At 42.7% G+C, this 11,818-nt stretch overlaps 1 protein-coding gene across 3 annotated transcripts; it reads left to right on the top strand.

Moving 5' to 3' along the window:
- Nucleotides 1-2,972: 2,972 nt before the first annotated feature.
- On the top strand, nt 2,973-11,268 carry rpc4 (DNA-directed RNA polymerase III subunit RPC4). 3 transcript variants are annotated; one of them, XM_014160043.2, is made up of 10 exons: nt 2,983-3,156; nt 4,223-4,424; nt 6,627-6,795; nt 6,898-6,941; nt 7,057-7,214; nt 7,325-7,449; nt 7,552-7,723; nt 7,841-8,091; nt 8,192-8,344; nt 10,410-11,268. In XM_014160043.2, exons 3-10 carry the CDS (start codon nt 6,628-6,630, stop codon nt 10,527-10,529), a joined length of 1,191 nt encoding a protein of 396 aa, XP_014015518.1. In that variant the 5' UTR covers nt 2,983-3,156; nt 4,223-4,424; nt 6,627; the 3' UTR covers nt 10,530-11,268.
- Nucleotides 11,269-11,818: the final 550 nt, after the last annotated feature.

Below are 11,818 nucleotides of genomic sequence, written 5' to 3'. Positions count from 1 at the left end.
TAGTATTTTGATCTATGGCTTTGTAAATGTACATATGTTTTCTGTATTCAAATTGGCTTACCAAACTCAAATCCTGCTCACAAAAAGAGAGACCATGTGTAAGGTTCTGTATTTATTTTCTTAGTCAACCTTGTGTTCTGTTTCTTTGTGTTCTTGAACGTAGGCCTGTTTCTTTGTGTTCTTGAACGTAGCCCTGTCTTTCATTTTTGTTCATTGATTTCACCTGTGTTAGTTACTCACCTGGTCTCATCAACTCCTTATTTAGTTCAATTCATTATGTTCGTATCTTTGTCAGGTATTGTTCGTTTTGACTCTACTAAGCCTTTTCCTAGCCTATTTGTGAGAACCAGTTATAGACCAGTTATTCAGTCCCAGTTTTGATTCACCTGCCTGTTTGCCTACCTGTGTATGACCATTGCCTGCGACCACAATTTATACCTTCTGCGAAGGTGAAATAAACACCTGCCACGCTCTGCGTGTGAATCTACACCTTTTACTTCCTGAGTATTCATTACACCATGCTATTGAAAGTACTGGCGCTTCTAGTACAGAGAGCGTGAAGAGAGTGATGGTAGGGAACGAGTAATGATGTATGTATTAGAGTGGAAAGTTGTGATGGTGTTTGATGTCACCACAGGGCCGCATCTACACACTATCCGATTAACAAATTACGTAAAAAAAGAGAGGTGATGTAAAACTAGCCCGGTTCATTGGAAATGGTAGACTGCTAATATGTTGTGTTAGTCATGCTCAACAAGGGAAGATTCTTCAAATGGAAACTCAATGGGAAGAAGATCAAAAGCCATGTCCCTGGAGCTTATGCTAAGTTGAGTGAAAAAAATGTGCCAACCCACTGGGTACAGAGGTCAATTCAACTACTAGTTTTGATTTACATTTGGTGGATGCCAGGTGCAGAGAGAGGCCCAGAGATATAGAAACTATCATGATGTCTCATATGCAGAGGCTGTAAGACAGATTGGGGGAACTACTAGGTGGACAATGGAGCTACCATGGCTGCTCTCGTAGTAAATGGACCTTCTGTCAGAACTGATGCTTCTACTAAGGCCTGTTCAGAAATCTTGCTCCCATATTTGTGCTGTGTCAAAGGACACTGGCTGTAAATAAAATGGACTTAATAGCTTTCATTGGAAAGGTTATCAACACAACTTGGATTGTGGAAAGCAGAAATGCCAGGTTAAAGATGTTTGTAGATACGTCAAAGGCGTTATTAGGGTAACAGATGTCATGGTTGACATGATTTTTGAAATGCTGAATAATCCTAAGGATGAGTCTCAGCATGATAGAGAATGTTTCATGAGGTTGGGAGGGTTTTGTGGAGGGGGAAGGTTTGTTAGAAGTTATTAAGGATTTGTTTATTTATACACAAGAAAAAAAAAGTAAATTGTTGGTCCCATGTTTCATGAGCTGAAATAAAAGATCCTAGAAATGTTCCATAAGTACAAAAAGTTTATTTCTCTCAAATGTTGTGCACACATTTGTTTACATTCCTGTTAGTGAGCATCTATCCTTTGCCAAGATAATCCAGCCACCTGACAGGTGTGGCATATCAAGAAGCTAATTAAACAGCATGATCATTACACAGGTGCACCTTGTGCTGGGGACAATACAAGGCCACTCTAAAATGCATTGTTTTGTCACACAACACAATGCCACAGATGTCCCAAGTTTTGAGGGAGCGTGCAATTGGCATGCTGACTGCATGAATGTCCACCAGAGCTGTTGCCAGAGAATTTAATGTTCATTTATCTACCATAAGCCACCTCCAATGTCATTTCAGAGAATTTGGCTGTACATCCAACTGGCATCACAACAGCAGACCTCTACAACAGGTTTCTTCACCTGTGGGATCGTCTGAGACCAGCCACCTGGAAAGCTAATGAAACTGTTGGTTTGCACAACCAAATAATTTCTGCACAAACTGTCAGAAACTGTCTCAGGGAAGATAATCTGCAGGCTCGTCATCCTCACCAGGGTCTTGACCTGACTGCAGTTCGGCGTCGTAACCGACTTCATTCGGGAAATGCTCACCTTTGATGGCCATTGGCACGCTGGAGAAGTGTGCGCTCCATGGATGAATCCCGGTTTCAACTGTACCGGAGCAGATGGCACACTGCGTGTATAGCGTCGTGTGGGTGAGCACTTGCTGATGTAAACATTGTGAACAGAGTGCCCCATGGGGGTTATGGTATGGGTTGGCATAACACAACAGACAATGAACACAATTGCATTTTATCGATGGCAATTTGAATGCACAGAGATATCGTGATGAGATCCTGAGGCCCATTGTCGTGCCATTCATCCGCCGCCATCACCTCATGTTTCAGCATGATAATGCATGGCCCCATGTTGCAAACACAATTCCTGGAAGCTGAAAATGTCCCAGTTCTTCCATGGCCTGCATACTCACCAGTCATGTTACCCATTGAGCATGTTTGGGATGCGCTGGATCTACGTTTACGACAGCGTGTTCCAGTTCCCGCCAATATCCAGCATCTTTGCATAGCCATTGAAGAGGAGTGGGACAACATTCCACAGACCACAATCAACATCATGATCAACTCTATGCGAAGAAGATGTGTAGCGCTGCATGAGGCAAATGGTGGTCACACCAGATACTGACTGGTTTTCTGATCCACGTCCCTACCTTTTTTTTTTGTTGTTATCTGTGACCAACAGTTGCATATCTGTATTCCCAGTCATGTGAAATCCATAGATTAGGGCCTAATGAATTTATTTCAATTGAATGATTTCCTTATCTGAACTGTAAAATCTTTGATATTGTTGCATATTGCATATATACTTTTGTTCAGTGTATTTTCTTTGTAGTACAGAATTAGGCAACCCATGATTTGATTGATCGCACAATCCAGCACAGTAGGAGGCAGCAAGCACATTAAACGATTGTTTGTATAGCACCTTTATACCATAGAAGAAGAAGAAATCCTGCGCATGTTTGATCCGCAAAAAAACACAAGATGCAACGTCACGTCTATCTGTCATGGCGCTGTACAGCAGTCAATGTTGACTTTTTGAGTAGACCACTGGCTGAAGAAATTGACACGGTTTGACTTATAGAAGGGGTACAGTACATTTAAACGCAATCTTGGTTTGGTGAACATCTATAGAAGTAATCAGGTAATTGTAATAAGACAACAATCTCTAAACGCTAACTAGTCCTTGCTAACTAATGTAACCCGCGTGCATTGTTGCCATGTGTTGACAACTTCTTGATTCTCAGTTGTGGTAGCTATAACGTTGTCTAACTACCAATAGCATAGGCTCTATAAAACTTTAAGAATGTGGTATCAAAGACAAATATAAAGCTATGCGCATTCCATCCAATTATTCATATATACAATAGATGACGCTCCGTTGAAGCCTCCATCTTGGCACTCCCCTACCATTATAGTTTTTGGCATGTTTATTCTATTGCGGACACCATAATGTACATGTGTCAAACTAATTCTACAGATGAGATGGCCGAGTGTTTGCGGGTTTTCGCTCCACCCTTGTACTTGATTGATGAATTAAGGTCACTAATTAGAACTCCCTTCACCAGGTTTTCTAGGTCTTAATTGAAAGGAAAAAAAACTGCAGACACTCGGCCCTCCGTGGAATGAGTTAGACACCTCTGTCTTAATGTATACTTTTTAAATTACATTATGTGAGCTAAACAGAAAATATATAACATTTTCCTTAAAGTATAATTTTTAGAGATGACTAATGATACTGTCCCCACTACAATTTTAAAAAATAAATAACTAAGTTTGGCCTTAATATTTAATAGAAATACTGTAGAATTCCATTCATTCCTATGGAGGACTGCTCCTACTGGGGAGTGTTATTGAGAACCCAAGGGGGACTTTCAACATGGGGACCCCTCAAGGGTGTGTGCTTAGTCCCCTCCCAGTTCACCCACGACTGCAACACCAAGTTTGTTGACGACAAGACGTGGTAGGCCTGATCACCTTCGGCAATGAGACAGCCTACAGGGAGGATGTCAGAGACTTACATGCTGACCACACCGGCTCGCGTCGCGTGGGCGAGCGTTGCAAAATAAATATACACATGTTATTCAGTCATTGCACCCACACTGCTCGCGAGCGTTTACGTAGCCAGGCGCTAAAATAGAGCTTGGTTCTATTTGTGACGCTTAACGCTCTGCAAGTCCCACTTCTCCCATCTCTTCATTGGTTTTTAGGAGCATATACCTATGTGGGTGATTGAAAGATGAACTGAGGTCCATGCTCCAGTTGGTATTGGTAATGCACCATAAAGTCAGTTGCCAACTGCCATATAAAGTCCAAAGAAGAAGCCTGAAGAAGGAGAGATTACCAGGAAACAAACTTTTACCCTTTTATCTGTGGATTCATTGTCGGAGTAGAGGACCTTGTGCATTTCAGGTAAAATAACAACCCAATGTTTATATCCCAGGACAAATTAGCTAGCAACAGCAAGCAAGCTAGCTAAATTGCTGTAAATGTTTAATGCTTTTTGACCAGTCCCCAAATTAATATAGGTGGTTCAGAGTTTGTTTTGATATTTCAACCTGCTTATCCTGAACGCGTCTGGTGTGGGGGGGACAAAATCAACATGCGCGCGATGGCTCAGCATGTTAGTTGTGTGGTACCAGGACAACAACCTCTCCCTCATCGTCAGTAAGACCAAGGAGCTGATCGTGGACTATAGGAGAAAGGGGAGAGCTCTCCGCCAACCACATCGACAGGGCTGTTGTGGAGCGGGTCGAGCACTGTATCACCGCATGGTATGGCAAATGCACCGCCTTCAACTGCAAAGCGCTACAGAGGGTGGTGCTGACAACCCAGTACATCGCTGAGGCCGAGCTCCCTCCCATCCAGGACCTCTATATCAGGTGGTGTCAGAGGAATGCCTGAACAATTGCCAATGACTCTAGTTACCCAAGCCATAGACTATTCACTCTGCTACCGTCTGGAAAACGGTACCGGAGCATCGGCTCTCGGACCAACGAGCTTAGAAACTTCTTCGACCCCCAAGCCATAAGACTGCTAAATAGTCAATTAATGGTACCTAGTGTGTGGGAAATGTGAATGTGTGTGGGAGTGTCAATGTAGTGTGTGTGTATATATATATATGGGTGCCATTAATATGCATGCACACACATACCAACACAAACATACAAGTTACGCACACACATTCACACTTTTACTCATCAGTAGCTGCTGCTACTCTGTTCTTTATTTTACTCTTATCTATCCTGATGCCTAGTCAATTTACCCTGCCTTTATGTTCATATCTACCTCAAATACCTCGTACCTCTGCACATTGATCTGGTACTGATACTCCCTGTATGTAGCTCCACACTGATCTGGTACTCCCTGTATATAGCTCCACATTGATCTGGTACTGGTACTCCCTGTATATAGCTCCACATTGATCTGGTACTCCCTGTATATAGCTCCACATTGATCTGGTACTGGTACTCCCTGTATATAGCTCCACATTGATCTGGTACTCCCTGTATATAGCTCCACATTGATCTGGTACTGGTACTCGCTGTATATAGCTCAATTCTTGTGTATTTTATTCCTCGTGTGTTACTATTTTTATTATTATTTTTAAACTCTGCATCGTTGGGAAGGGCTCATAAGCAAGCATTTCACAGTAAAGTTTACACCAGTTGTATACGGCGCATATGACAAATACAACTTGATTTGAAGGCCAGCGGGTCCCCCTCTTGGGTTCTCAGCTGAAGGTATGGACCACAGCTGGCTCCATGTGAACTACAATCCTGACGCTCTGTTTTAACGTTTAGAAACGTTACTAATCCTTGCACGCGATACGGTTTTGGAAAACTTTTGGAACTTTATATGCTCGCATACACAGTTTAGCAGCGGTTATAGCAGGTGCAGTGAAATGCTTATGTTACTAGCTCCTAACAATGCAGTAAATGTCACAGGTACACAAATAATAAATACACATTTTGTAGGCAGTTTGGACCTTTTGGCTGTGTTATCTAGTGGAAACTTGTGCAAAGAGCGTTTATTTTAATACCTCAATGGCTAAAAGAGAATCTGGCACAAGCAAAGGACCAGTGAGAATTTGCAAACTGAGCTTTATCATGCTGCGACTTCACAAGCACTGCCAATCACAAGCGTAAAAAAAAAAGCTAATCATTGATTGTGAGCCATAGCCGCAGGATGTAGTTTGGGGGTCGGGGTGCTGCGATTTATTAACATATTTTTTTCCCGCGCTACAGGCGGCTGTATCATCTTATTAATACAGGACTAGTAAAGGCCTAGTGCACTACTTTTGTAAAAATGTATTTTTTTTTTTTTTAATCCAGATTTTTCAGGGAGTGCTTCTGCACCCCTACTTCCTCCGGCTATGTTGTGAGGTATTTCACACTGTGAACATTTTTACATGATATCGGGCAGTGTCACATCAGGGAATTTACCTCAGGCAGCATATAGATATGTGGAATGACCCAATGGAATTGTAGTCATAATAAGGGCTACATGCAGATATACTGTAGGTGTTCTTGTGAAGACTTATTGAATGAAGCCGTGTGGATGGTTATCCATTTAGCTTTCCTGTACAATTTTCTCCCTAATTGCTTTGTCCAGGATGGCGGAGCCAGGCTCAAGCGACCCTGGTGGCCCCTCTAGCACTCCAGCAACGCCTGGAGGGAGTGGCAGGGGATTGGTGATGGGACGCCGGCTTCCAGCTACCCTCTCCACCGGCCGCTTCCCTTCCATGCGCACCAAAGACCTCACCTTAGGAGGGGTGAAGAAGGTAGGCTCAGTGAATTGTATGGAGTGTTTTTAATGGTCTATCACCAGCACTTGTGTATTTATTTAACTAGGGCCATCTTGACTTCCATGTTTTATATTTCAGAAAACCTTCACCCCTAACATTATTGGCCGAAAAGCTAAAGAAGAGTAAGTACAGTTGTTCTGTCTGTGACAATATGTGATTGCATGATACTGAAATGTTTTCCAGCACATACTAAAGGACCATATCTTGTTAACAGAGTTTTACTTTCTTCTACTATAGGCAGAATGTTGATGCTGGTCAAAGGAGGGAAAAGAGAGAGAATGATCGGGGTCGTGAGCGAGGTGGTAGGGGTGGTCGGGGCCGGGGACGTCCAGAAGTCATCCAGTCCCACTCTATCTTTGAGCAAGGGCCTGCAGAGATGATGATGAAGAAAAGAGGTAGGATCAGGGTCATTCATTCAGCTGGAATTCCATAACATTTGTTATATGGTATCATTACCATAATGATGTATCATTACGTTTGAACTTTCTTCCTGTGCTCTATTCAGGCGGCTATGAAGGTGAGAGAGATGCACCAAGTGTGGGTCCCTCACCCATCATCAACATTAAGAAGGAGAAGAGGGAGACAGAGGAAGAGACCAAAGAAATTTTGCGCAATCTGGAACGAGACAATGTGAGTCCTCTGTGTACCTATGTCTCATCATACTGTCGGTCTGTACAATAATTGTCTAGTTCCTTGTCCACTTGTGAGTAATTTACAACTAATTTCCACCAGTTCCTGGATGACCCTCACCTAAGGAGTGATGTAAGGAGCTGCCCTGTTCAGCTGCCCCTGGCTGTGTCAGGGTGGGGATTCAAGGAGGAAAGTGATGTCACTGATATAGCCTTCAAACCAGACAAGTCTGAGGAGGACATTGAGGCCATGGAGGGAACAAATGCAGTCAAAGGTAACTATGATCACAGCTCTTACATCGCCAACCTTCATGTCAGTTCAAATGAAACAGAATGGCAAAACAATCTACTATAACTGTCTAGGCCATTTGTCTCCCTCTCTCACTCTTCAGTGAAGCAGGAGCCAGAAGATGCTCCAGAGGTCAAGAAGATGGAACCCAGTTTCAGGCGACCTCCACTCCCTGAGCCTGAAGTTTTACCTGAACTGCTGGAGACCTGGAGTCAGAGCAAAGTGGAGGAGCTGTTCTTCATCCAGCTCCCTGACTCTCTACCAGGGCAACCGCCCACCCAAGAGGTCAGGCCAGTGAAGACAGAGATGCAGTCAGAGGATGGACAGTCCATGCTATTGAAAACTGAATCTCAAGTAGGTATTCAGGTGTATTAAATATGTGGTTCAGAAAGCAAGGCTACTGTGTACTCTGTATACGATCAGTTTGTTTGTGTGTCTGTCCTCTGTGGAATAGGAGGAGCAGCAGGAGGAGAACAGTTGCCATTTGAGGGACCTACAGGAGGGTCTGGTGGGACGACTGTTGGTGCGGAAGTCTGGTCGGGTGCAGCTCATACTGGGGCATGTCACACTAGATGTGGCTCTGGGAACCTCGTGCGCTTTCCTCCAGGTCAGAGAGAACACAACCTTTGGCTGCTCATAGTTGGTTAAAATTAGTGTCTACTGATGATGTCACCAGAAACACTTATCTTTTTCTATTTGTTTTACTAGAAAACATAGAAATCTGATGTTTTCACATACACTATATATACAAAAGTATGTGGACACCCCTTAAAATAGTGGATTTTTCAGCCACACCCGTTGCTGACAGGTGTATAAAATAGAGCACACAGCCATGCAATCTCCATAGACAAACATTGGCAGTAGAATGGCCTTACTGAACAGCTCAGTAACTTTCAATGTTAAACCATCATAGGATGCCACCTTTCCAACATGTCAGTTCTTTAAATTTCTGCCATGCTAGAGCTGCCCCAGTCAACTGTAAGTGCTGGTATTGTGAAGTGGAAACGTCTAGGTGCAGCAACGGCTCAGCCGCGAAGTGGTAGGCCACACAAGCTCACAGAATGTGACCGCCGAGTGCTGAAACACGTAGTGTGTAAAAAAACGTCTGTCCTCAGTTGCAACACTCACTACCGAGTTCCAAACTGCCTCTGGAAGCAACGTCAGCACAAGAACTGTTCGTCGGGAGCTTCATGAAATGGGTTTCACTGGCAGAGCAGCAACACACAAGCCTAACATCACCCTGCGTAATGCCAAGTGTCGGCTGGTGGGGTGTAAAGCTCGCCGCCATTGGTCTCTGGAGCAGTGGAAACGCGTTCTTTGGAGTGATGAATCAAGCTTTACCATCTGGCAGTCCGACGGACTAATCTGGGTTTGGCGGATGCCAGGAGAACGCTACCTGCCCCAATGCATAGTGCAACTGTAAAGTTTGGTGGAGGAGGAATAATGGTCTGGGGCTGTTTTTCATGGTTCGGGCTAGGACCCTTTAACGCAACAGCATACAATGACATTCTAGATTATGTGCTTACAATGTTGTGGCAACAGTTTGGGTAAGGCCTTTTCCTGTTTCAGCATGACAATGCCTCTGTGCACAAAGCGAGGTCCATACAGAAATGGTTTGTCGGTGTGGAAGAACTTGACTGGCCTGCAAAGAGCCCTGACCTCAATCTCATCGAACACATTTGGGATGAATTGGAACGCTTACTGCGAGCCAGGCCTAATCGCCCAACATCAGTGCCCGACCTCACTAATGCTCTTGTGGCTGAAATAGAAGCAAGTCCCAGCAGAAATATTCCAACATCTTGTGGAAATTCTTCCCAGAAGAGTGGAGGCTGTTATAGCCGCAAAGCGGGGACCAACTCCATATTAATGTCCATGATTTTGGAATGATATGTTCAATAAGCAGGTGTCTGCATGCTTTTAGTCATGTAGTTGATGTTGGTGATGAATTTAATGTTGGAAAAAGGGTGGAATTTCCCTTTAAATCTTCACTTCTCTGTAGTTGTATGTAAACATACAGTTGTGGTCAATTAATATTGGCTCCTTTGCACTTTTCTTAAATAATTCCTTATTCTAAAATAAGTTGAAATTGAAAAACACTTTTTGGTCACCACAAACTTAAGTTTACAATTTGAATTAAAAAAATAAAGACTAAGGGAATGGACAAAATTATTTCCACCCCGGAGGTAGTACTTGGTTGCACAGCCTTTGGCCAAAATAACTGCAGAAATATACTTATCGTAGCCATCAATAAGCTTGCTTCACCTTTCTACTGACAATTTGGCCCACTTTTCAGCAGCAAACTGCTCTAATTCTTCAATACTTGAAGGAAGCCCTCCATCAACTACTGTATTCAGATCTCGCCATAGGTTTTGGATGTGATTCAGATCTGGAATCTTCGCTGGCCACTCAAGAACAGTCCAACATATCCTCTTAACAATTCCTGTGTGCTTTTTGATGTGTGTTTGGGGTCATTGTCATGCTGGAAGACCCACAACCTTCAATGGAGACTCAATATTTGGACACTGGGTTGATCATTGGACCACAAAACACCTGACACTGCTGATTTCATGATGCCTTTTTTTTTCAAATTAAACTTTTTTTAGACAAATTAGGAATTATTAAAGCAAAGTGCAAGTGTGCCAATATAATTGCCTCTCCCCCCACCCCCTTAGGAACTGGTGTCAGTTGGAACAGGAGAGGGCCGGACTGGTGACTTGTCAGTGCTGGGACACATCAAACACAAATTGGTCTGCTCACCAGACTTCGAAGCCCTGCTGGAGAACAGAGTATGACGAACCAGGACAGGACGAACAGGACAAATATAAGCACCCACCATAAGGCCAGGGTTTCTATAGTACAGTGGGGACCACATACAGAATAACACAGACCGTGCAGTGCTGTGTAAGGACAGTAGTACCACAAGCAAACATGGCACCTAAAACCTATACATGTTTTTTCAGGTGTCCATTGTTGTAACTTGGCCCTGGATAGTTTCAGAATGTGAAATAGAAAGTCTTGTAACACAGATTTCCTACCACTAGTTTGTGAGAAAAGCTGGCTTGTTTACAGAACGTTTTATATATTTTTCTCTGCTGAAAGTGATGGGGAAAGATTACCTTGTTTGAGATGTGTGCTAAATGACTCCAATAAAGGGTAGGTACAGTATTCTCTCATAAAAATGATTAGCCTACATGAATGTGCCAAATTCCAAATGTCCTATTTAGTGATGTAGTGGTAAAGAAAATAGGTGGGTAAACTCTGATTGCCGGTCGCACTGTAAAAATGAACGCGCTCTATCCTTTTTTTTTTTTTACTGTCACAAAAAAGGTGGCTAAACTGTCTCACAAAAAAGCTGCGTAAACTGCATTTACTTGTGTTTCCCCTCCACTACACCACTGGTCCCATTCCAGTTTTATAAGCAGATCACACTATCAGGTCTAGGCTTGAGAGGGATAAGTGGAGCAGTAATATTTTCCATGTAAACGCATACCTAAATGACTGGATGTAAGATGAATAAAAATAACAAAAGTTCCTGTGTGCTTAATGTATTCATATACTTATATTAGCACTGAAGCTCTAAGGTATAGGTCACTTGTTATGCTTCAAACATTTTCATTGTGATCCATATCTTTTCAACTTTACATGATGTGAGATGAGGATTTATCAGGGTCTAGTGTGGATTGCATAAGTATTTTGAAGTACTTAAGTATTTTTACTTAAGTAGTTTTTTTGGGTATATGTACTTTACTATTTATATTTCTGACAACTTTTACTCCACTACAATCCTAAAGAAAATAATTTACTTTTTACTCCTTACATTACTCCTGACACCCAAAACTACTCGTTACATTTTGAATGCTTAGCAGGACAGGAAATGTGTCTAATTGACACACTGATCAAGAGAACATCCTTTGTCATCCCTACTGCCTCTGATCTGGAAGACTCACTAAACACATGCTTTGTTTGTAAATTATGTCTGAGTGTTGAACGGTGACCCTGGCTATCTGTAAATTAAAACAAGAAAATCGTGTTGTCTGGTTTGCTTAATATAACACATTTGAAATGATTTATACTTTTACTA

The sequence above is a fragment of the Salmo salar genome, chromosome ssa20, assembly GCF_905237065.1.
Source record: "Salmo salar chromosome ssa20, Ssal_v3.1, whole genome shotgun sequence".
Lineage (NCBI taxonomy): Eukaryota > Metazoa > Chordata > Actinopteri > Salmoniformes > Salmonidae > Salmo > Salmo salar.
The sequence above is the reverse complement of the archived record's forward strand: the minus strand, read 5'-3'. Positions and strand labels throughout refer to the sequence as shown.